The sequence below is a fragment of the Elephas maximus genome, chromosome 19 (genome assembly GCF_024166365.1).
Source record: "Elephas maximus indicus isolate mEleMax1 chromosome 19, mEleMax1 primary haplotype, whole genome shotgun sequence".
Taxonomy (NCBI): Eukaryota; Metazoa; Chordata; class Mammalia; order Proboscidea; family Elephantidae; genus Elephas; species Elephas maximus.
Window position 1 is genome coordinate 1,996,469 of NC_064837.1, and position 24,983 is coordinate 2,021,451.

Genomic DNA, 24,983 nt, shown 5'->3' on the forward strand with positions numbered 1-24,983 from the left:
TCTCAAAATTTTAAAGGTTTTGTTCATCAAAAGACTTCACCAAAAATGTGAAAAGACAAGATACTGACTGGGAGAATACCTTCCGAAACCTAATCTAATAACCTAAATATGTACAAAACTTCGGCTACTTAACAAAAACACAAATAACCCAGTCACAAAATGGACAAAGGGCTTAAACAGACGTTTCACCAAAGAGGACATTCCAGTGGCTACCAAGCACATGAAAAGGTGCTCAGCATCATTAGCCATCAAACAAAAAAATCCAAACTCACTGCCATCGGGTAGATTCTGACTCAGAGCGACCCTACGGGACAGAGCAGAACTGCCTCATAGGGTTTCCAAGGCTATAAATCTTTACCAAAGTAGACTGCCACATCTTTCCCCCGTGGAGCAGCTGGTGGACTCCAACTGCCTAACTTTCTGTTAGCAGCTGAGCACTTTAACCAGTGTGTCACCAGGGCTCCTCCATTAGCCATCAGAGAGATGGAAATCAAAACCACAATGAGATACCCTTTCACTCCCACTAGGATGGCTAAGATTAAAAAAAAAAAGAAAACAATAAATATTGGCAACGGTGTAGGGAAATTGGAACCCTAATCCATTGCTGGTGGGAGTGCAAAATGGTCCAGCCATTGTGGAAAACAGTGTGGGGTCCCTCAAAACTAAAAAAAGAACTATCATATGACCTAGCGATTCCATTCCTAGGTTGTTATGGACTGAATTGTGTCCCCCCAAATGTTTGTCAACTTGGCTGGGCCACGTGTGGTTGGCCTCCATTCTGTGATCTGAAGTAATTTTCCTTCGTGTTGTTAATCCTAACCTCTATGATATTAATGAGGCAGGGTTGGAGGCAGTTATGTTAATGAGGCACGACTCAATCTACAGAATTAGGTTGTATCTTTAGTTAATCTATTTTGAGATATAATAGAGAGAAGTAAGCAGCAAAGAGAGGGACCTGACTACCACCAAGAAGAGCCAGGAGTGGACCCAGGTACCCTGTGCTGAGAAGCTCCTAAACCAGGTAAACATTGACAACAAGGACCTTCCTCCAGAGCCAACAAAGAGAGAGAGCCTTCCCCTGGAGCTGGCACCCTGAATTCCAACTTCTGGCCTGTGAGACAATAAATTTCTGTTTGTTAATGCCATCCACTTTTGGTAGTTCTGTTATAGCTGCACTAGATAACTAAGACATAGGTATATATACTCAAACGACTTGAAAGCAGAGACTAAAATAGAGACTTGTACACCAATGCTCACTGCAGCACTATTCACAATAGCCAAAAGGTGGAAACAACCCAAATGCCCGTCAACAGATGAACGGATAAACAAAATGTGGTACATACATACAATGGGATACTACTCAGCCAGCAGGAGAAACGAAGTCTTGATACATGTTACAGTATGTACGGGTGGAGCTTGAAGACATTATGCTGGGCGAAAAAAGCCAATCACAAAAAGACAAATATTGTATGATCTCATTTATGTAAAAAGAAAAGGCAGAAGAAAGGGGCAGAAGGAAACCGTGGTGGCATAATGGCTAAGTGCTACGGCTGCTAACGAAAAGGTCAGCCGTTCGAATCCACTAGGCACTCCTTGGAAACCCTATGGGGCAGTTCTACTCTATCCTATAGGGTCACTGTGAGTCAGAATCGACTACACGGCAATGGGTTTTATGGGCGGGGGGGGAGGGGGCTCAGGTGGGTTAAGGGTGATGGAAAAATCACATTGATTAAGGGTAGGGTTGCACAGCAGATTATTGTAATTGTTGTCAATAAGTTGTACACCTGTGAAAAGTTGTATTGGCAAAAGTTGTGTGATACATATATTTACACTTAACAGCCAAAAAGATCTGCCTTGAGCATTATGTTCTTTTAACATCTAACTATGTGGGATCAAAGCGACAACAGCAACTTGAACGATAAGATAGGAAACTTAGGGGTGGTGAGTTTATGTTAATGATGGAGGAACAACTCAGAAATGGAGGGTGAGAACGGTTGCACAACTCGAAGAATGTAATCAATGTTACTAAATTGTTCATGTAAAAACTGTTGATTGGTATATGTTTTGCTGTGTATAGTTTCAACAATAACAAAATAAATAAAACTTAGAGAAAAAAGAAAAAACACCTTGGACCCAGCCTGAAAAGGAACACCAAGGCCTTGCCTGTAGCCTGGCCAGACTCAAAGTAAGAGAGATTGTCCTATTTGCTATCACTATCTCTGTGAAGGTGGGTCTCGGTCTGTAGAGCAAACACAACTTCACACAGTTGTATCATCTGCTCTGCCAGTGCCCCAGGGCCCTCTTCCGGATATGAAGAAACAGGACTCTAAGAGGTTATCTCTTGGGTCTAAGGTCACAGCAGTCAAACTGCCCCAACTTGACCCTTGATCCCAAGCTCTTCTCATTATTACCCTGTTCCTAAAGGGGAGGGGACTGTTTCCTGCTCCTTCCAGCTGGCTTTCTGGCATCTAGCCTGTACCCCTGGCCACGGTTCAGGAGTGTTTGCATTAAGCAAGGCCGCCTGATACCTCGCCCACATGTGACAAGCATGGACAGGCTGGAGAGGCTCCAATCAGGAGAACACCCCCACATCCTGGATGGAAAAGGGGGGCATTCAGAAGAAGCTGCACCAGCAGCCACAATCCCTCAGCCCACCAAAAGATGCCACAATGGCCCCAGAGTCCCTGTTTACACATCCCAAGCCTGTATTAAGTCACCCAGTATGGGGAGACCAGACCGGAGCAGGGGTTCTAAACATGGGGTCTGTAGACAGGTCTCAGGGGCTACATGGATCCTCTGAAGCTGCCTGCAGGATTGTGTATGTCGGTGAAATATTCTGGGAAGAGCATCTGTGGCTCTTTCAGAGCCTCAAAAAGCTCAAGGACTTAAGAGGTTAAAAACCACAGGACGAGGGTCCCACAGATCCCCTCCGGCCTGGTGGCTCCGGCCATACACAAATCCAGCAGCCAGACCACATATCAAATACAGAAAAGCGTGCTAGGCAAACGCGGGTGAGGCTGCTGTCCTAACTGCTGTTACTCCCTGACCCTGTTGTTACCACACCCACCCTGTGGCCCTGCAGGACCCAAGAACCCCTGCGCACCACATCCGTCCTGCCTTTGCCTGCTGTGCTGCTGGAGAAGAGGTTCCCCTGGCCTGACCCCTGCGAGGCCCTGGGGTGTTCACGCATCTCTCAGTGACAGCTCATTCTCTTTTTGAACATCACCACCTTCAGACCAGAAGAGGAAAGTGAGAAGGGAAATACGATTTGGGAGAAAGGGCCACTTCAGTGCACAGCAAAGCCAGCTGGACAGTCCTCCAGACAGCCTCAGGGTCCTAGAAAACCACCTCTCTGCTTCTCATGGACACTGGACACCCCGTGCTCCCCTTCCATGCTGCCCCATGCCCATGACCATTTCTTGGAGGGGCCCAGGCCATACAGGGCAGCTCTTCAGGGCCCGTGAGCAAGACCACTGCTGGCTCTGCAGAGGCTCACAGCCCTTACCCATCAGCCAGGCAGGTCAAGGAACCCTGACACATGCCTAGAGCCAGAGGGCACATTATTCTTCTGCTTTCACAGAAAAGGGGGAAGTCTGAGCTAGCCCCCACCTCCATCAGCTGTCCTAGTCCCACCACTAAGGAAGGTGCCAGGACACCAAACAGACCAGTGTGCAGACTTCTGAGAAAACCACCAGGACCTCCACAAAGCAGGAAGAAGCCCCGCTTCCCCCTGATGTAGACTCACACGTGGCGTCAGAGGGACTGTGTGTCCCAAGGTGTCTGCTGACCTCGGGTCCAGCACCCTGCTGCAGGTGCCACCCAAACACTGGCTTTACTTTGTTCTTTTACCTCCAAGAAGGCCTCTTCCTGCTCCCCACCAGCCAGACCCTGAAGGCAGGGCCCCTTCCCCTCTCCTGTATCCCCCATAGTGCTGGGGGACAACGCATGCTCAGTGAAACCTCCTTACTGCCTGGTGTGCAAAGGGGATATGATGGTCTGAAAAATCCATTATTCTGTTGGAAAGCCAAAGAGTTGACACAGAGGCCATAAGTCAGTTTCCAATTTTCAAAAGACGCAGAAATACACACTGCTAAAGTTACGTGGTGCATAACATCACCTGTCTTTGATGATTCAATTCAGAGCAGGCACCTGGGGATCCAGCAGTGTCTTGGGCATCATTTGGATGCTGTCTGGAAATCGGAGGTAATAGCAGGAGCCTCTCCCAAGTCCCTGCTTCCAGCTCACCCTGCAGCACACACACTGGGGACATACACCCCAGGGTAACGGCTAGGCAGCGCCAAGGGGGTCCAGGAGGAATTTTCAAAGCTCCCCCAAGGAGGGCGCTCCTTCAACGTCTTTCATCAGTGTAGGTAAACTTCAGAAAGCTGGGCTGCGAGTCCCCTCCCCCATCTATAGTGGACTCCACCTCTCCTGATCAATCTAGCAAGAAAGGGGACAGATGGTGCAGTGGTTAAGTGCTTGGCTGCTAACCCAAGGGTTGGCCATGGGAACCCGCCAGCTGTTCCCCAGGAGAAAGATGTTGCAGTCTGCTTCTGTAAAGACTATGGCCTTGGAAACCCCATGGGGGCAGTTCTACTCTGTCCTATAAGGTTGCTAAGAATCCGAATCTACTCCACAGCAAAGGGTATTTTTTTTTTTTTTTTTAATCTCCCAAAGCCAGGCCAAGACAACCTGTTTGGTGATGGTGGAGGGCAGCTTTGCACCCTCCTACTTCTCTCCGAAGGTCCCTGGGTGGTTCAAATGGTTTGTGCTCAACTACTAACCTAAAGGTTGGTAGTTTGAACCTACCCAGCAGAGCCACAAAAGAAAGGCCTGGCAATCCGCTTCCATAAAGATTACAGCCAACAAAACCCTAGGGAGCAGTTCTATTCTGTAACACAGGGGATTGCCATGAGTGGGAATTCACTCCTCGGCAAGGGGTTTGGTTTTTTGGTTTGACTTCTCTCTGCAAAATTCATAGAACACGCCACTACTCCTCCAAAAGAAAGCCAGAAAGGAGAACGAGCCAAGGAGAGGTAGCTGAGGGCACCAGTCCAGGGCAGCCCGGGAGCAGAGGTGACTGGTCAGATCTTCGAAGTCAGTCTCCAGCCAGTGAGGCCGACTCAGGGCAGAGCACTGGCAACCTCCTGAAATCCCTGCTGGCCGGGGGTCAAAGATGCCACATGGGAAACCAAACCCAGTTCCCCTGTTGCCACTGTTCTCAGCAGGGGCTTGTGGCCGGGGACCTGTGAAAGTTACTCAGGTGAACAGTCTCCTCCCGAACCACAATCCACGAGGTCTCCCCAGGGCGAACTACCGAGGGACTAGCACCTTGCTAGCCCCAGAGATGTGCCCTTGGGACTCCCCCCGCGGAAGCTGGCAACTGTGCCCAGAGCGGGGGCGGGACTGTGGAGGATTTGAGGACCCTTGGCAGGGGCTGAGCGCAAGTGGGTAGGGGAAGAGAAGCGCCGAGGTGCAGACCAGGCATCCCTCCCACCCCCATCCCCGGGGACCAGCCTCCTATGCCTGCGGAGGAGAGAAGCGGGGATATTATTCCAACAGGTCCCCCTCACCGGGCCTCACTCGGCCAGCCTTCCTCTGCCCTCCCTGAGGCCCCAAATTCAGCGGGCGCACCAAGGCACCTGCTACCAGACTGGGCTGCATCCCCGCGGGAGGGATCCTGGGCGGTGCCGTTTGGCACTCCCAGGCCTCCCTGGAAGGGGTGGGGCGCTCCCGGCCGGCGCGCCCCTGGCGCTCCCTCCCCAGCTCACCTGGCGCAGGTGCTGCAGCAGCGTCCCCGCCTCCTCCCGCCGGCCCTGGCGCACCATCCGCAGCAGCTCCTGGACCATGCTGACGCGCCGGTGGTAGGGGGGCAGCCCCGCGCCGCCGCCCGCGCGCCCCGCCTTGTCCCCGGCTCGCAGCAGCAGCGACGCCCAGAAGTCGGGTCGCTCGCGGCGGGGCCCGGGCGCCGCGCCGGCGCTAGCTCTTTCCGCCAGGCTGCCCTTGGTCTGCCGGGTGCCCATGCCGCCGCCGGTGCCGGGCCGAGGCGCGCCGGCCGCGAGGCAGCGACCCCGGCCGGCTCCCGCCACGCGGCCACCCGGACGCGCCCGCCTCCCGGCGGCAACTTTGGGGGAACTGTTGCGCGCGGGCGGCGCGAGGGCGGGAGAGGGCGGCCGCGCGCTCCCCTCGCTCCTCCCTCCTCGCGCCCAGGCGCGCTCCTCGGCGCTCGCCGCCAGCCTGCCGCCCCGCCCCATCCCGGGCCCACCTCCGCGGCGGGCTCGCGCCGCCGCGCGCTCCTTCCCGGCCTCCGGCCCTGTCCTCCCCGCCGCCAGCCCCCGGCCGGGGCCGGTTGGCCCCCTCCCAGCGGCCTTCCTGGCCCGCGCCCGCTGCGGGTCGCCGCACTGCGCCGCCCTCAGGAGGCGGATAGGCCCCAGGCCTCCTAGTTCTTGGTCCCCACCAGGTGGCCCAGACGCTCCAGGGCTGCGCGCGAAGGGCGGTGAAGGGAGGCGGCTGGTGCGCCCGGGGACACTCGGAGAGGGGTTTCTAGCAGGGCGGGCTCCGCCGAGGGTCAGCGCCCAAGTCATCTGAGGTGCTGGGCACAAACGCCTACGCCCCAAACCGACTGGATGGGAATCTCTGCCCGCGGGGCCGGGAATCTGCATTTTTAGCCAGCGTCTCAGGTGATCCTGATGCACACTCCTGAGAGACCTGGCGGGCGGGTGGCGGCGGTGGCTGGCGTGTGACCCCGGAAAGCGTGTGCAGGGCTGTGTGCATAACCCTTTTATGGAAAGGGTCTGTTACTTCCATCAGTCTCACAAAGGGTCTGGACTGTAAAAATGTTAAGAACTGCTGTCTTCCCTGGATCTCGGTCACTCGGAGGAGGGTCCTTGGGGGTAATCCCGGTACAAAAAAGCAGAGGTATGCCTGCAAGTAGGCCCAGCTGCTCACTCCCACTGGCCACCACTTCCTCCTCTTTTCTGGCTTGTTCTCCTCAGTATATGGTCTGCTCAAATCTTTTCCGTCTATTTAAAAAGAAAACTTCGTTTGCCCTACACCTTCCAGTCCCCAGTGCCCCACCTCTCCCCTTTTCAGCTAAGCGTTTTGGAAATACCTTGTATTGATTGCCTGTCCTGCATCCATTCCTCACCTGCTACAGTCTGGCCTCTGGCCATACCACTCCACTGAAGTTCCTCTTGCCAGTGGCCTCGTTGCCAAATTCATTGTCCACCTTCAGTCTTCATCTAACTTGACCTTTAAGCAGCACCTGATCCTGTTGCCTACGGTGTTTTGATAGCAACTCTACTCCTTTGGCTTGCAGGGCACTGCTCTCTTCTAGGTTTCCTCCTCAAGTTTCTCTGTGAGCTCCTTTTCTTACCCCTATCCTTCACCTTTTGGTGTTGCTCAGTGTGCTCTCCCAGACCTCTTCCTGGTCAATGTTATTTATACTCATGACTCTACCCACTGTCTTAGGCTGGGTTCTCCAGAGAAGCAAAACCAGTGAAGCATGTATGTGTATAGAGATATATAGAGAGGAAATGGCTCGTGCCGTTGTGGAGGCTGGAAAATCCCAAGTCCGGGGGTCAGGTGTCACGCTTCTCCCAACTCATGTAGCTGCAGGGGCTGACAAACCCAAGATCAGCAGGATAGACAGCAGGCTTCTGGTTCACAGGCTGTGGAGGCTGATGAATACCAAGACTGGCAGGCAATTATGGTAAGCTGTTGCCTCAGGTTCCAAAAACTGGACATCAGATGATGATGAGCCAGATGCAGGATCCAGAGTGAGCAAAAGCCAGTGAGCTTTGCCAGAAAGTCCATATATATATTGGATGCAGGCCACACCCCCAAGGAAAATCCCTTTCAACTGATTGGCTACTCATAGCAGATCTCATCATGGAGGTGATTACATTATATCAGATCTCATCATGGAGGTGATTACATCATTGCATAACTGCCAAGCTACATAATAACTACCAAACCACTGAGAATCATGGCCCAGCCAAGTTGACACACAACCTTAACCATCACAGTCCACCTCTTGTCCACGTGGCACGTGTATACATCTCCTTAAACCATCTATAATCTCTGAACCAAAAACAAAACTTGTTTCCATCGAGTCGATTCCAGCTTATAGCAACCCAATACAACAGAGTAGAGCTGCCCTGTAGGGTTTCCAAGAAGCAGCCGGTGGATTGGAATTGCTGACCTTTTGGTTAGCAGCTGAGCTCTTAACCGCTGCACCACCAGGGCTTCACATAACCTCTAAACAAAGATAATTATAAAGTCATATTTGTGCCTAACATGATACAACTGAAAATGCACTAGCCTTGTTTACATCTTATATTTTGTAAGTGAAGAAAACAAATATTTGATGCACACATACAAGGAAGAAATACTCATAACAATTATAGTCCTACTTTCTGCAACTGGTCATATGAAAGCTGCTATGCACAGAGTAGAAGGAACAAATCAATCAACTAACGGAATGTGGAACACCTAGAGAAACTGCGGGGGCACTGAAAGGCCAAGAAAATCAGCAAAATGGCTCCCCACATGGACAGGAGCCTGCTGCCTGTGCTAAGTTTGGCCAAAACAAACAACTCTAAATTCTTTGACTGGCTCTGAATCATTCTCCCAAATTCTCAGAGCCCTTATTTTCTTTCTAGGATGGGCACATCCCTCTTTCGATTGGTGAGTTTCTATACCAGGACCTAGACACAAAGCCCAATAACTCTTTTTCTAGAATCTTGAGTCTCTACCCACTTGTGGCTTTGTTCTTGTGCTGCTTCTATGGTAGGCATACCAGGGGTGTGCCTCCTCTGCCAAATTGCCAGACTCAGGCAGAGGCCACCAAGTCTTATCCAGATTTAAATCCCCAAGGCTGGAGTGGAGACCATGGGCATTTGGACCACTTCCTCATGCAACTTACTTGTGTGTTCAGTTCCTGCTAGGGCCCTATCTCATATTGACCACTTCCATGTAATGATGGAGTGCTGCTGTTCACATCCAACTTTATGGCTCTGTGGGTCAGACAACGCCTAATTCATGATGGGCAGCTCAGACTGCATGGTGACTTGGTGGCCTGTGGTTAAGCGTTCAGTCTCTACTAAGGCCTAGTAACAAGCCAAAAGCTGTTTCTCAAAAGGAGAGTAGTTATCTGCAGAGGATGGCAGTGCTTTGCTCCAAAATTCTGAGGATCGGTGCTGTGATTCACCGATAGAGGCCTGCCAAAAACTTCACACAGCATCTCTACCTGCCACTGACATCTCAGGCCCCGTTGGATCAGTCAGATCATATGGCCCAAGTGGCAGAATGGCTTGCACAGCAGCCTGAATGTGTTGCAGAGCCTTTTCTTGTCCTGGGCCCCATTCAAAACTGGCAGCTTTTCTTTTTTTTTTTTCCAAATACACATATATATAATCTTTCAGTTATCCATATCACATCTGGAGGCTTCGGAGGAAATCTCAATGATATTGGACAGTTCCTTCCTCCTGGTAGTATAGGGTAACAGCTTCAATTATAAATTATATTATCTTATAAAAGATGTGGACAACTAAGAAGGTTGTATTCAATCCATTGTTTTAATTCACTTTTATAGTCAGAGCAGATGTTTTTATTTGATTCTTTAAATACTATTTTATACGCTAACATATATATGTATTTTTTGTTTGTAATTGCATTCTTTTTTTCTATTGTACATTAGATGCAGGTTTACAGAACTAGCTTCTCATTAAACAGTAGACATATCATTTTGTGACATTAACAACCCTACGACATGTCAACACTCTTCCTTCTCGATCTTGGGTTCCCTATTACCAGTTTTCCTGTTCCCTCCTGCCTTCTAGTCCCTGCCCCAGGCTGGTGTGCCCCTTTAGTCTCATTTTGTTTTATGGGCCTGTCTAATCTTTGGCTGAAGGGTGAACCTCAGGAGTGACTTCAGTACTGAGCTAAAAGGGTTGTCCAGGGGCCATACTCTCGGGGTTTCTCCAGTCTCTATCATGCCAGTAAGTCTGGTCTTTTTTTGTGAGTTAGAATTTTATTCTACATTTTTCTCCAACTCTGTCCGGGACCCTCTATAGTGATTCTTGTCAGAGCAGTCAGTAGTGGTAGCCAGGCACCAATTAGTTGTCCTAGACTCAGTCTGGTGGAGGCTGTGGTAGTTGTGGTCCATTAGTACTTTGAACTAAGCTTTTCCTCATGTCTTCAATTTTCTTCATTCTCCCTTGCTCCCAACAGGGTGAGGCCAGTGGAGTATCTTAGATGGCCACTCAAAACTAGCAGCTTTTCAAGTCACATGATAAATAGGCTGAAGTAACACACCCAAATGAGTGATATATTGCCTCAAAAATCCAAAGAGGCTGACCAGGTGTTGAGCCTCCTTTTTAGTTGTGGGAGCAGCCAGATGCAATAACTTATCCTTCACCTTAGAAGGAATATCTTGACATGCGCCACAACACTGGACCCTTAGAAATTTCACTGTGGTGGAAGGTGCCTGAATTTTTGTGAGATTAATTTCCCACCCTCTAGCTCACAAATGTTTTACCAATAAGTCTAGAGTCATTGACACTTCTTCCTTTGTCTTGGCTATCTAGCACTGCTATAACAGAAATACCACAAGTGGATGGCTTTAACAAAATAGAAATTTATTCTCTCACAGTTTAGGAGGCTAGAAATCAGAATGCAGGATGCCAGCTCCAGGGGAAGCCTTTTTCTTCTCGTAGGGTCTGGGGGAAAGTCCTTGTCGTCAATTTTCACACAGTCTAGGAGCTTCTCCGTGCAGATACCAGGGTCCAAAGGATGCACTGCACTCCTGGTTCTTCTTGCTTGGTGGTAATAAGGTCCCTGTCCTGTCTGCTTGCTTTTCTCTTTTATATCTCAAAAGAGACTGACTCAAGATACAACCTAATCCTGTAGATTGAGGTCTGCCTCATTAACATAACTGCCTCCAACACTGCCTCACTAACATCATACTACTACTGTTATTACTACTACCACCCATTGCTGTCGAATTGATTCTGACTCATAGTGACCCTGTAGGACAGAGTAGAACTATCCCGTAGGGTTTCCAAGGAGTGGCTGGTGGATTTGAACTGCCAACCTTTTGGTTAGCAGCTGAGCTCTTAACCACTGTGCCACCAGGGCTCCCATTAACATCACAGAGGTTAGGATTTACAACACATAGGATAATGATCTCAGATCACAAAATGGTGAACAACCACACATTACTGGGAATCGTGGCATACCAAATAGATAGACATTTTTGGGGACACAATTCAATCCATAACATTCTCACTAGATCCAATCAGCATAACGTCATCAATGTAATGGACTGGTGTGATGTCCACTAGTGGAAAGGGGATCAAGGTCTCTGCAGACTAAATATGACATAGAGCTGGAGAGTTGATATACCGCTGAGGTAGGATAGTGAAGGTGTATTGCTGACCTTGCCAGCTGAAGGCAAACTGCTTCTGGTGGCCCTTTGAAACAGGTAGGCAGAAAAAGGCGTTAGCCAGATCGATAGCTGCACACCAGGTACCAGGAGATGTATTAATATGCTCAAGGAATGAAACCACATCTGGAACTGCAGCTGCAATTGGAGTCGCCACCTGGTTAAGTTTTTGATAATCCACTGTCATTCTCCCAGATCCATCTGTTTTTTTTGCACAGGTGAAATAGGTAAGTTGAATGGGGATTTGATGGGAGTTACACCTGTCTTAGTCATCTAGTGCTGCTATAACAGAAATACCACAAGTGGAGCTCTTCAACAAAGAGAAGCTTATTTTCTCACAATAAAGCAAGCTAAAAGTCCAAATTCAGGGTGTCAGCTCTAGGGGAAGGTTTTCTCTGTCAGCCTTCTCATCAATCTTCCCCTGAACTGGGAGCTTCTTTGGGGAGGAACCCCAGGTCCAAAGGATGTGCTGTGCTCCTGGCACTGTTTCTTGGTGGTATGAGGTCCCCCTGTCTCTCTGCTCACTTCTTTCTTTTATATCTCAAGAGATTGCCTAAAGACGCAATCCAATCTTGTAGGTTGAGTCCTGCCTCACTAACACAACTGCCGCCCGTCCTTCATCATTAACATCATAGAGGCAGGATTTACAACATATAGGAAAGTCACACAATTCCAGGAATCATGGCTCAGCCCAATTGATACACACATTTTTTGGGTGACATAATTCAATCCATGACACCACCCATGCACCCTTCAAGTAATCTCTGCAATTCCTCTGGAAATGTGGCATTGCTTTTGGTTTATTATTTCCTAGGTATGGACAGCTCTAATGGCTTCCTTTTGGCTTTTCCTACCATAACAGCCCTTGCTCCACTTGTCAGGGATCCAAATGTGGGGGCTCTACCAGTTACTGAGTGTATCTATGCCAATTATGCACTCTGGAACTGGAGAAATTACTACAGTATGGGTTCGGGGACACACTGGACTCACTGTGAGATGAACATGAGCCAAGACTCCATTAATACCCTGACCTCCATATGCTTCCACTCTGACTGGTGGACCACAGTAATGTTTTGGGTCTCCTGGAATTTGTGTCAGTTCAGAGCCAGTATCCAGTAATCCCTGAAAAATCTGATTATTTCCTTGAACAGTCACTCTCATAAAAAGCCTTAGATCCCTTTGGGAAAGGCTGGGAGAAAGATTAACAGTATAAATTTTTCACACTATAGTGGAGTCTTTTCCTCAAGGGAACCTGGCCTCTCCTTCATTTAAGGGGTTATGGGCCTATAAACTCACCCAAGGCTGGGAAATGATTGAGGGGCCATGACTCTATTCTGGTGATTCAAATTAGACTGCCATTCACTTGACCTAGAATCCTTCTGCTCGTACGAGTCAAGTAAATATTTATGGGATTTCCCATCTATTTCACTCCTAGGGACAACATGACTAAGTAGCCAATGCCATAAGTTCATACAAGTCAGACAATTCTAATTACTGCTTTACTCTGCTGTCCATTATGGTAACCATGCCCACCTTGTCTTTGTCTATTGAGTTCCTCCACTTGACCCCTACTACCACGGGGTCCAATCAGCCCCATTGTAGTTAGGTGTCTTAATTTAGTTAGGGCAATTCCCACTGTCAAATCTGACTTAAATAAAATAGTAATCACAGCAGTCTTCGAGGATGCTGGGGCTCCCTTCATAAATTTGTTCCTCACCATTGTTGTAAAAGGTGTGTCCTTTGGGCATTCCATGTGTGGATCTGCAGTTCTAACCTGATAAATCTATTCTAACATGTCAATTTCCCTAAGCCTTTGGGTACTTTGTTCTATAGCATACCATGGCAGCTCTGATACTTCAACTTGATTTAGTGTAGGCCACCGTGTAATCTATGCTTCAGTGAACCAACCAAATAAACTATTAGATTCTTTCCTAACATCTCAAGCTGAAACACTGAATGAAGAATCTGTGCTTATAGGGCCTATATCAATAAACTCAGACTGATCCAACTTTATGTTCCTTGCACCATTTTCCCACACACTTAATAGCCATCCCCAGGTTTCTGTTTGTACATATTAGAAAAGTCAAGCCATTATTTTGGAGTGTAGTGTACCTCCTCCTGGGTCACATGTCTTGCTTCACCTTTTTGGGCTCACTGGGATGTAAGTGTAGTTATAGGTCTAGGAGCCAAAATGGGTGGTGGGGATGTTGTCTGAGAACATTCAGCAATGTCTTGTAAGGCATCTGCCCCAGGCAATGCCCCAAGTGATGACCCACATGCCACCCAAGGCTCTTCAGGCACAGCTGGGTTAATCTCATCAGATGGGGGTGGAGGGGCTAATGGTTTTCTTGTTGTGAGTGATTCAATGATATTTAGGGGCTCAATGTCCCCAGCTTCCTGATTATCTGCCCATATGTCCCCAACTCAAGTTTCAGGATCCCATTTCTTCACAATCAATGCCCTTACTTTAACTTCAGACAGTATTCAAAGTTGAGAATTCAATTGGTGGTGTAATTCAGCCACTCTTATGATAAGACTCTGGACTTGGTTTTTGACAATACTGGTTCTGTTACAAGAAATAAGGCTTTCTTTCAGGGCACAAGTGGCAGCTTTGAGGTTGTTTGTGTGGTGTTTGGGCTTTGACTCTGAAGCCCTGAGCTTATCTCTTTCTTTCACGACTTTGTCTAGTAAAAATAGGACGAATCAACAAGCTCCCTTATACTTCTCATTATGAAAAAATTGTAGAACGGTATCAAACACGTGGTCACCCAGATTCTCATCTCTCACTAATACTTGATCCATTGGTGGTGATACTTTGCATATTTCTATTGTCACCTCATGCCATGGACTTGCAGTGCCCTCTTTACTACTGGAAGCAGAGTCATCAACATCTTTAAGACCAGTTGGACTTGAGAACCAATTTAGAACACTCGTCCTTACAATTTTGTTTCTCTAGAACGACTCTTGGTGCCAAATGTCTTAGGCAGGGTTCTCTAGAGAAGCAAAATCAGTGAAGCATTTATATATACCTATATACATACATGGGAAACCCTGGTGGCATAGTGGTTAAGTGCTACGGCTGGGAACCAAAGGGCCGGCAGTTAAAATCCACTAGGCGCTCCTTGGAAACTCTATGGGGCAGTTCTACTCTGTCGTATAGGGTCACTATGAGTCAGAATCGACTCAACGGCACTGGGTATATATATATGTATATGGAAACCCTGGTGGCGTAGTGGTTAAGTGCTACGGCTGCTAACCAAAAGGGTCGGCAGTTCAAATGCGCCAGGCGCTCCTTGGAAACTCTATGGGGCAGTTCTACTCTGTCTTATAGGGTTGCTATGAGTCGGAATTGACTCAATAGCACTGGGTTTGGTTTTTTGGGATATATGTATATATATATATACACACACATACATGTATACCTGTTTATATTTATGTATATATATCTGTACGTGTATATATATAGACAGAGAGAGTGGGAGTCCATCGGTCAGGTATCAGTCTTCACCTGACTCATGTAGCTGTAGGGGCTGATGAACCCCAGGTTGGCAGGTCAGACAGCTTACTGCTGGCTCAATGCCCAAGAACTGGAGGTCAGGTGATGAGCCAGATGCAGGGTCCAGTGTGAGCAAAAGCAAGTGAGCTTTGCCAGAAAGTCCATATATATTGGATACAGGCCACACCCCCAAGGAAAATCCCTTCCAACTGATTGGCTGCTCATAGCAGATCTCATCATAGAGGTGATTACATTATATCAGATCTCATCATGGAGGTGATTACATAATTACATCATTGCCAAACTACATCATAACTGTTAAACCGCTGAGAATCATGGCCCAGCCAAGTTGACACACAACCTTAACCTTCACACCCACCATGTACATACCGAAGACTCCAAGTCTCTCTTTCCAGTTTATAGTCTAATCAATTAACCTGTAACTGATTCATGAATGCTGGCAGGAGACGTGAGACTCCTGGGTCAGAGACAGAGGACTCTACACTCAGGGCACAGCGAGCAGCACGCGCGTCAACATATTTGCATTGGCTTCCCTTGCCTCCAAGTCCCGCAGGGGCAAGTGATGGGCCAGATGGGTGCAGTGCATGCAGTTGGTTTGCATCACAGCTGAGGAACAGAGTTTGCAGAAGCTACTGCTTTTATAGGAAGCAGTGAGCAAGCCTGCTGTTTGTCCTGGAGTGAGACAGAGCCTCACCCCTATAGGCTGCTCACTACAATCACAACACCGAGAAGTGGCCTAGGTAAAAAGCAGTTGGGGTATTGCATTCTTGCCAGCCACACACATCAAGATGTGTAGAAGTTCCAGAGACCCAACAGTGGGTACTTTCATACTCAACAAATTAGTGCATCCCCTTCCAGGCCTCCTTCTCCTACCTACCTACGCCTGTTTCTGCTTCCTGTTAGGTGAATGGCAGGACAGAGACCCTGGAGTCATTGTGCACTCTGTTGTCTCTCAGCGCCTGCATCTGGTCAACCAAGTCCAGTTAATGATGCTAATGATGGTAGCTCTCATTTGGTGTGTATTCACCATGTGCTTGATCTACTTTGCATATATAATGCTATTAAATATTTTCATCAACTCTGTGAGGTAGATTTTATTATTGTCCTGACTTCACAAGTGAAAAAAATGAGTCTTAGAGAAGTTAGGTGACTTGCCCAAGGTCACAGATAGTAAGGGGCAGAACCGGGATTCACTTTAAGGTCAGTCTGACTCTCGAAAGTCTATGCTGTTAACACTACTTTATACCATCGATCCTACCTTTTAAATCTTTCTCTACCCCACAACTAGACTGCCCATTGCAACAGCTTTCTTTCTAACTTGTCTCCTGTCTTAGGTTGGATTCTCTAGAGAAGCAAAGCCAGTGAAATATATGAATATATATATATATATATACATTGATTTATATCAAGAAAATGCCTCACACGGTTGTAGAAGCTGGAAAGTCCTAAGTCTATGGGTCAGGGGTCAGGGGTCAGGGTGGAGGCTTCAGAGGCTGGTGAACCCAAGATTGGTAGGTCAGACAGCAGACCTCTGGCTCACAGGCTGCAGATGCTGACAAATCCCAAGATCAGCAGGTAAGCTGCTAGCTCAAGATGCAAGAACTGGAGGTCAGATTAACAGGAGCCAGCTGCAGGATCCAGAATGAGCAAAAGCCAAGGAGCTTTGTCAGAAAGTCCACCTATACTGGATGCAGGCCACACCCCCAAGGAAACTCCCTTTCAACTAATTGGCTGCTCATAACAGATCTCATCATGGAAGTGATTCCATCATTACATATCTACCAAACTACGTCATAACTGCTAAACCACTGAGAGTCATGGCCCAGCCAATTTGACACACAGCCTTAACTATCATATCTCCCCACCTCCTCTAATGTGTCTTCTATGTAGCAGTTGGAGCGATCATTCTAAAAGGAGAAATATACACACACACACTTCCCACTTCAGTGATTCCTATTACTTTCTGTCCAAAGTACTTAACATGGCATTTATGTCCCCAAGGTGCTACTGTGCCCTTATGTCCTTCACTTCAGTCATCATCCTGGATTACTTACAACTGTTCCCAGATGCCATACTTTGTGCCTTTGCACATACTGCATTATCTCTCTGGAAAGCTCTTCACCTCCTTACAGATACTGACTAATCCATTAAGACTCAATTTAGGCCAGAAAGCCATCCCTGAGTGCCTCCCATGCCCTCTTCTATGTGACTATGATTTCCTGTGAATATGACAGCATATTTTGTACTGTATTTCTACTATTTGTTTGCTCATGCTGTTCTTCTGCCCAGGGCATCCTTCTTCTTCGTCCCCTCTATCTGAGTTGGGTTCTCTAGAGGAGCACAATCAGACATGCATATATATATATATATATATATATATATATATATATATATATATATATATATATATATATATATATATATATATATACACGCATGCACACACACACACAGAGGCAGAGAGACAGAGATTCACTGCAAGGAAATGGCTCATGCAATTGCAGGGGCTGGCAGGACCCAAATCCATAGGTCAGGTGGCAAGTCAGAGATTTCTGCAGGCTTACATCCCAAGAACTGGAGGTCAGATGATGAGAAAAGTGCAGGGTCAAGAGAGAGCAAGTGAGCTTTGCCAGAACACCCCTTTATATTCTGGAGGCAGGCCATGCCCTCAATGAAACTCCCCTTTCTACGGATTGTCTGATCACACCAGACCACACCAGGGAAGATGATTACATTATGTTACATTATGGAAGAGCAACAAGTTCAGTGTCTGCCAAACCACTGAGAATCATAGCCTCGCCAAGTTGACATATAACATTAACTATCATACCCCCGTTGCCTAATTCCTCCTTGTCTTTCAGACTAAACTTGGAAGTCACCTCCTCAGGAATGGCTTCTCTGATTCTGTTGCCTCCCATCAGCTAATGTTAGGTATCCACCTGGTGTGTTCCCTAAGTTTCATTGCCTGTGTCAGACTCTGCTATAACAGCCTATAAGCTCCTCAAGAGCAGTTTGTCCCTGGACAGCAGTGTCCACTGCCCCGTGGGGCAGTGTCTGGCACATTGTAGGAGATCAATATATATGAATGGGAAAGGACTGGTCATCTCTAGTGTGTTAGCTTGGTGCCAGGAACTCAACATAGGGCAGGTGCTCAATGTAATGATTGAATGAGCCAGAGCACTAAGATGCTTGTTGTGTTTGTTGACATGGAAGCCACTGGCTATCTTTAGGGATTCAGTTTGCAGGGAATTAAGGAGTGAGTGGCGACGGGTTTTTAAATTTTTTAAAAAATTTTATTGTTGTTGGGAATACACACAGCAAAACATACTCCAATTCAATTGTTCCTACATGTACAATTCAGTAACATTGATTACATTCTTTGAGTTGTGCAACCATGCTCACCCTCCGTTTCTGAGTTGTTCCTACCCCATTAACATAAACTCACTGCCCCCTAAGTTTCTTATCTAATCTTTCAAGTTTCTGTTGTCACTTTGATTCCATATAGATAGTTCTTAAAGGCAACGGGGACTTTTTTTTTTTTTTTAACGGGAAAGGAGTGAGTGGGAAGCAGATAAGAAAGTTGAGAGAGCTAATGCAGCCTACTCTTTTAAGAAAATTGATTATGAATAGGGCAGTAATCAGAGGGGCAGGGGCAAGAAGCAGAGGAGGCTGCTTTTTTCGCATTATGTTTGCTTTTATTTTTAAAAAGTTTTTTTATTGTGATAAAAATATATATAGCAAAAAGATTTGTCAACAACTTTTTTGTGTATAATTCAGTAACACTGACTACATTCATCATGTTGTGCAACCATTACTATTATCCTTTTCCAAATTATTCTACCAACATTAATAGAAAGTCAGTGTCCCCTAAGCAATGAAACCCTGTTACCCCTTCCTCCCACCCCTGGTAACTGCTAATAAGCTTTGACCTCTATACATTTGCCCACTTTATATAAGTGAGATCACACAATATTTGTCCTTTTGTGACTGATTTATTTCATTCAGCATAACGTTTTCAAGGTTCATCCAAGTCGTAGAATGTATCAGGACTTCATTTCTCTTTGTCACTGAATAATATTCCATGGTATGGATATACCACATTTAGTTTATCCATTCATCTGCTGACAGACATTTAGGCTGTTTCCATCTTTTGGTACCATTTGTATTTTAATGTGAGGAGAGGAGATGGGCAGGGAGGAAGCACAGGAGATGTGGGGCCTGGCCAGGGAGATGGGAGATGGCCCAGAACACAAGTGGAGGGTTGCCTCAGGCAGACTTTACCGCTGACTCAGAAAAAGAGGAAAGACACAAATAAGTTTCCAGGTGGAAGAGAATTTAAAGGACTTCTTTCCTTATGGTCTTAATTTTTTTCCAATACAATAGAAAGCCACCTGCTAAAATGACAGGAGAGAAGGCAGGGCAGGGGCTTGTGAAGAGCAGTGAAAATGGGACCCCAGCTGAGGGGATGGGAGCAGGAGCTGTTTGGGGACAGATGGAGGGAAAGTAAGGCATGGTGGGAGTGTGGAGAGTCTTCCAAAAGGGGCAGCATGAGAAAGAGATTCTAGGGGCCTAACGTCCTGCTTCCTAGCAACCCTACTGGACAGGGTAGAACTGCCTCTCAGGGGTTCCAAGGAGCACCTGGTAGATTTGAATTGCTGAACTTTTGGTTAGCAGCCATAGCTCTTAACCACTATGCCACCACGGCTTCCAATAGGGTCACCCGGAGTCGGAATTGACTCGATGGCAATGGGTTCACTGGGTAACGCGCTGGGTATTGTAGCGTTGTTTCTACATGGCTTTTGCATACCCTGGTGATTTTGTGATTTGTGCTTTGTTTCCTCCCTTCCCTCTCCCATTCTCCATGATTCTATAAAGTTTAAAATTAACCTATGTTCCTCTTGAACAAGTAGAACAACGATCAATAAAATCTCGGACAAGACAGTCAGACAATGGGGGCCCATCTTGTGACCGAAACCAGGATGGCATTAGAGGACCCCTAAGAATACCCACAGAAGGTCAACATGTCCGAAATGTGGTCAACATGCCCCCTTCTCAAAGGAGAACTGCCATTCTCTAGATTCTTCAAGCCTAAGCCCTAACCCTATAAAACCCTCCAGTTGGCCTCTGACAGACATACAGACTTTGGAAGAGCCCATTCCCCTCTGTCTCTTGTATACTGGTATACAATAGTGCCCTCTTGCTGCTTCCTCACCCCTGTCTCAGTGTTGGCTTTGAGGCAGTCGGCTCGAATCCGTTTTTTATGGTAACAAATTTTGGCACCCAATGTGGGGCTGTGCTACTTGAGATGCAGTGGCCCCGGGACGGGGCCTGGGACTGATTGACAGCCTTCCCAGTAAAGCGGCTGCAAGAGGTCCCATTTAACTCCAGGGAGGCCATGGGCCAGTCCCACCCCTGCCATGGCACTGCTGGTCCCTAACTGTGCTGAACGAGGGAGGCGAGTAAAAGCAAGATTGGCTTAGGTAAAATCCCGAAGGAGTCCACAGTTTCTCTCCCTGTTGCGCTCAGAGCTGGGTCAGATAGGGCAGGCTTAGGGGAAGCTGAACCCTTGGTTTCTGGAGCAAGTGGCACTTTGGATGACTGACCCTGTGAGTAGGATAGCAAAAAGGGGCTCGTGGTGACTCTAGAGTCTTGGTTTACGGGTGTGCGAATGAGCTTAAGGCTGTCAAGATCACCTCTGTTATTCTAGGGATTGTCTGGGAAGTTGAGACTGCTAAGGCTGTCAAGATCACCTCTGTCATTCTAGAGATTGTCTGAGAGGTTGAGATTGCCAAGAATGAGTGTGAGGCCAGCCAAGTAGCTCAGTGTGTATATGTATGATCTGGGTGCATGCCAGTGGAACTGTCCCTGTGAAGCTGAGGAGATCTTGAATTGTTGCCATCACCACTGCTTCAATTCCCTCTCCCCTGAACAGGGGAGATGCAGTAGAAGCCGAGGGCCTAGACTGTAGAAAGACAACAAGATCTTGTACTAGGATGGCTGAGCCTGATTCTAGCCTGGCCAGCTCGCCAGGGGCTGACAGGGAAAGAAGAACAGACGGTGTGGGTCCAGCTTCCTCAGGTATGGTCTCCCCCTATTGTACCCATCAGGGTGCCATTTCGGTGAGGGTGCCCCAGGAGTTCAGGCAGGGCAATATCCCTTGAGAGAAATTCCAGCCAGAGCAAACGCTGAGGGGTGACCAAGAAGACAAATGCTAATTGCCTTTAAGGTCTTCAATTATAGAGACCAAGCAGCAGAAACAAAAAGAGAAACAGAGAATGAAACAAAAGGCAGCCTTGCTGGCTGCCACCTTAACCCCTTCAGGCCTGGGAAAGAGGCCAGGAGCCAAAAAAAAGAAAGACAAATTCAAGGCATAGAGAGAAACCACTGCTAAGACCGGACCAGTGTGCTTGGTTTTTGGTGTTAGATTTAAAAGATGTCTTCTTTTACATTCCCCTGCACCCTGAGTCTCAGCCTGTATTTGTGTTTGAATGGACTGACATTAAAACAGAGACTAAGACATGGCAGGTTTTGGTTCAGGGATTCAAAAATTCCCTCACCATTTCTGGAGAAATACTAGCCAGGGACCTAAAAACATTCAGACTAAAAACGGTTCTTGTTTTACAATACTTAGACAATATCCTAGCGGCAAGTGAGACTGAGGAAGATTCTGACCAAAATACTATTTCAGTCCTAAATCGCCTGGCTAAGTGTGGTTACCAGGTGTCCAAGACAAAGGCCCAGATTTCACAATAACAGGTAAAATAGCTGGGATTTCAAGTCTCCCAAGGACGATGGGACCTTCTTCAAGATCAGAGAGAGGCCATCATGAGAGCGGCACCTCCAACCTCTAAGCGATCGCCATCCTTGGGATGGCTGAGTTTTGCCGAATCTGGATACCATGATTTGGACTTATGGCAAAACCACTATACAAGGGTCTTAAAAGAGAAGAAAAAGAGCCCTTGTTATAGTAGACGAAAGGGTGTCAACAGGCCTTTGAAAACATTAAGTACAAACTGATGACAACTCCATTGCTGGGTTACCTGACCTCCAAAAGCCTTTCAAACTATTTGTATATAAAAGGCAGAGAATTGCTGTGGGAATATTAACTCAAACTCTGGGACCAGCCAGGACCCCCAGTAGCTTATTTTTCCAAATAGCTGGACAGCGTGGCCCTGGGGTGGCCCCCTTGCCTTTGAGCCATGACCTGCTATAAGAAGCCGAGAAGTTCACTCGTGGACAAAAGGTAACAGTGAACATACCCCACACGGTTTTGCCCCTTTTAAAACAAAAGGGGGGCTTTTGGCTCCTGGCAGGCCAGATGAGAAAATATCAGGCAATCTTGTTAGGCAACCCAAATGTGGTTTTAAAGGCTGTCTCCTCCCTCAATCCTGGCACACTCTTGCCTATTTTAGAAGACACTCCCATACATGACAGCCTAAAAAAAATTGAAGAAGTCTATTGTAGCAGGCCAGACCTCTCAGATGTCCCCTTGAGTGACTCAAAAGTTAAAATGTATACAGATGACCGTAGTTTTCTATATGAGGGGCCTCATAAGGCAAGATATGTGGTGGTAACACTGAGGTTTGAGAAGCAGCTTCACTTCCTGCCGGCACTTTGGCTCAAAAGGCTGAGCTTATAGCTCTGGGGCGAGTCCTACAGCTAGGGACAGAAAGGTGTATAACTGTGTATACCAATAGCAAATAATGCCTACCTAGTCCTTCACCCACACAGTGCCCTGTAGAAAAAAATGGGACTTCTGACATCTGCCAACAGAAAAATAAAACATGCACCAAAAATTCCTCAACTCCCGGAAGCGGTCAACGATCCAGGCCAGGTGGTGGTAGTGTATTGTCCCAGCCACCTGAAAACTTCAGGTTATCTGTTGGTCTTTATAAACGCCTACTCAAGAGAGGTAGAGGCTTTCCCCTGTTGTGCTAAACAAGCACAAGAGGTGACCAAGATGTTGCTTAAAGAAATCATTCCTCAGTTTGGCCTGCCACTTTCAATTCAAAGTGACAGTGGGGGAGCCTTTGTGGCACAAATAACTCAAGAAATCAGTAAAGCCCTGGATATAAATTAGAAGTTACATTCTACCTGGAGGCCCAAGTCAACAGGAAAGACTGAGGAGATGAACCACGCCCTAAAAAAGACCTTGACAAAGCTTTGCCAAGAAACAATCTCCACTTGGATATGTTTTACCCATTGCCCTGCTTAGAATCCAGGTGGCCCCTCAGAGTGAGCTTAAGTTAAGCCCTTATAAATTAATATATGGGAGACCATTCCTAAAAAAGTTGACTTTTCCCCGTTCTGTAATGTCTGAGGTAGAAAAGAGACACTGGTTTCGCTCTCTGGGAATTATCACACAAAAAAAAAAAACTTTTTTTTTTTTTATCATAAGCACCATTAATTAATATGCTTCCTCTTGCCTATCCTTTCCCTCTTATGTACCCCTCCACAAGTTTCAGCCAGGAGATCAGGTCCTGTTAAAGGTTTAGAAAAACCAATGTCCGAAGACCAGCTGGCCCCTGAGTGGGAAGGACCATTCAAAGTTCTCCTGACCACTCACTCATCTTGAAGTTGGTGGGAGTGGCACTTGGGTATATCACATGAGACTGAGGGCAGCCCCTCCAGAAAAAGAACAGAATGAAGAAACTAAACAGTTATCATACACTTGTACTCCTGTCTAAGGCCTAAAATATAAGTTCACAAAACCCCTAAAATAATGATCTTAACTTTCATTCTTTTATTCCAGACAACATACCATGCTGCCTCCGGGAAAATGGATCAAGCTCCCACAATTCTTTAATCCAGAGAAACTTTAATCCTACAAGTAGGAGATACCTTAACCCCGCCATGTGTAATTTCCTCTCTGACCCCGGCGGGCCCTGTCAAATAGATTCAAAAATTTCTAGAGAGAAGACAAATAGTGGTTTGAGAGGCTAACAATAAGTCTCCCCAAGTAGTCCCCATGACTGACACAGAAAACCCAAGACATTTTGCTTTATATCTGTGTTCTTGTTTTGTAAAAATCTTGACAAAAGAGACTACAAACACTCTCAAAGCTAGAGAAATCTTTGCTCTAGTAAATTGAGGCACCCTTTTATCAGATCAGAGAGATGCCTGTCATTTAATCCACCAAGATGCAGCTGCCTTCCATTCTAATCTACCCCCTCTCCCCCCACCCTAAGTATCACCCTTGATAGATATTAGAAGTGTCTCACTCTGGTCAATGCCCCTAATCAACAAGAAGTAGTCAGAAAAGAATGGCTCCCTGTTTCCCAAGATTGAGAAACTTCCAGTAAAAGGGGGGACTAAAGGGGCAGCGTGAGAAAGAGATTGTAGGGGCCTAACGTCCTGGGTATTGTAGTATTGTTTCTACATGGTTTGCATAGTTCGCTTGCATACCCTGGTGATTTTGTGATTTGTGGTTTGTTTCCTCCTTTCCCTCTCCCATTTTCCAAGATTCTATAAAGTTTAAAATTAACCTATGTTCCTCTTGAACAAGTAGAACAACGATCAATAAAATCTGGGACAAGACAGCCAGACAATGGGGGCCCATCTTGTGACCGAAACCAGGATGGCATTAGAGGACCCCTAAGAAAACCCACCTGTCTGAAATGTGGTCAACATCCCCCACTCCCAAAGGAGAACTGCCATTCTCTAGATTCTTCAAGCCTAAGCCCTAACCCTATAAAACCCTCCGGTTGGCCTCTGACAGACATACAGACTTTGGAAGAGCCCCCTCCCCTCTGTCTCTTGTATACCAGTATACAATAGAGCCCTCTTGCTGCTTACCTCACCCCGTCTCAGTATTGGCTTTGCAGCAGCAGGCTCGAGTCCGTGTTTGAAAAAAAAAAAAAAAAATTTTTTTTTTTCTCTTCTGCTGAGACAGGAGACAGTGAGGGCAGTGGCATTTTGTGCTGGTGAGATTTACTCCAGCAGCTCAAGAATCAGACCCAAGAAATGAAGGATTCGATTGATCTTGGGGTTTCTTAGGATGGTGGTGGGGAGATTTAAACA

General features: G+C 47.0%; 1 protein-coding gene across 2 annotated transcripts in view; it reads right to left on the reverse strand.

The window, feature by feature from the left end:
* Positions 1–6,086, reverse strand: part of LRRC75A (leucine rich repeat containing 75A) — an 83,368-nt gene extending 77,282 nt beyond the window's left edge. For both annotated transcript variants that reach the window (XM_049859628.1, XM_049859627.1), the window contains exon 1: positions 5,772–6,086. In XM_049859628.1, coding sequence (XP_049715585.1) covers positions 5,772–6,023 — 252 coding nt within the window. In that variant the 5' untranslated portion in view covers positions 6,024–6,086. The remainder of the gene's footprint in view (positions 1–5,771) is intronic.
* Between the last annotated feature and the right edge of the window lie 18,897 nt (positions 6,087–24,983).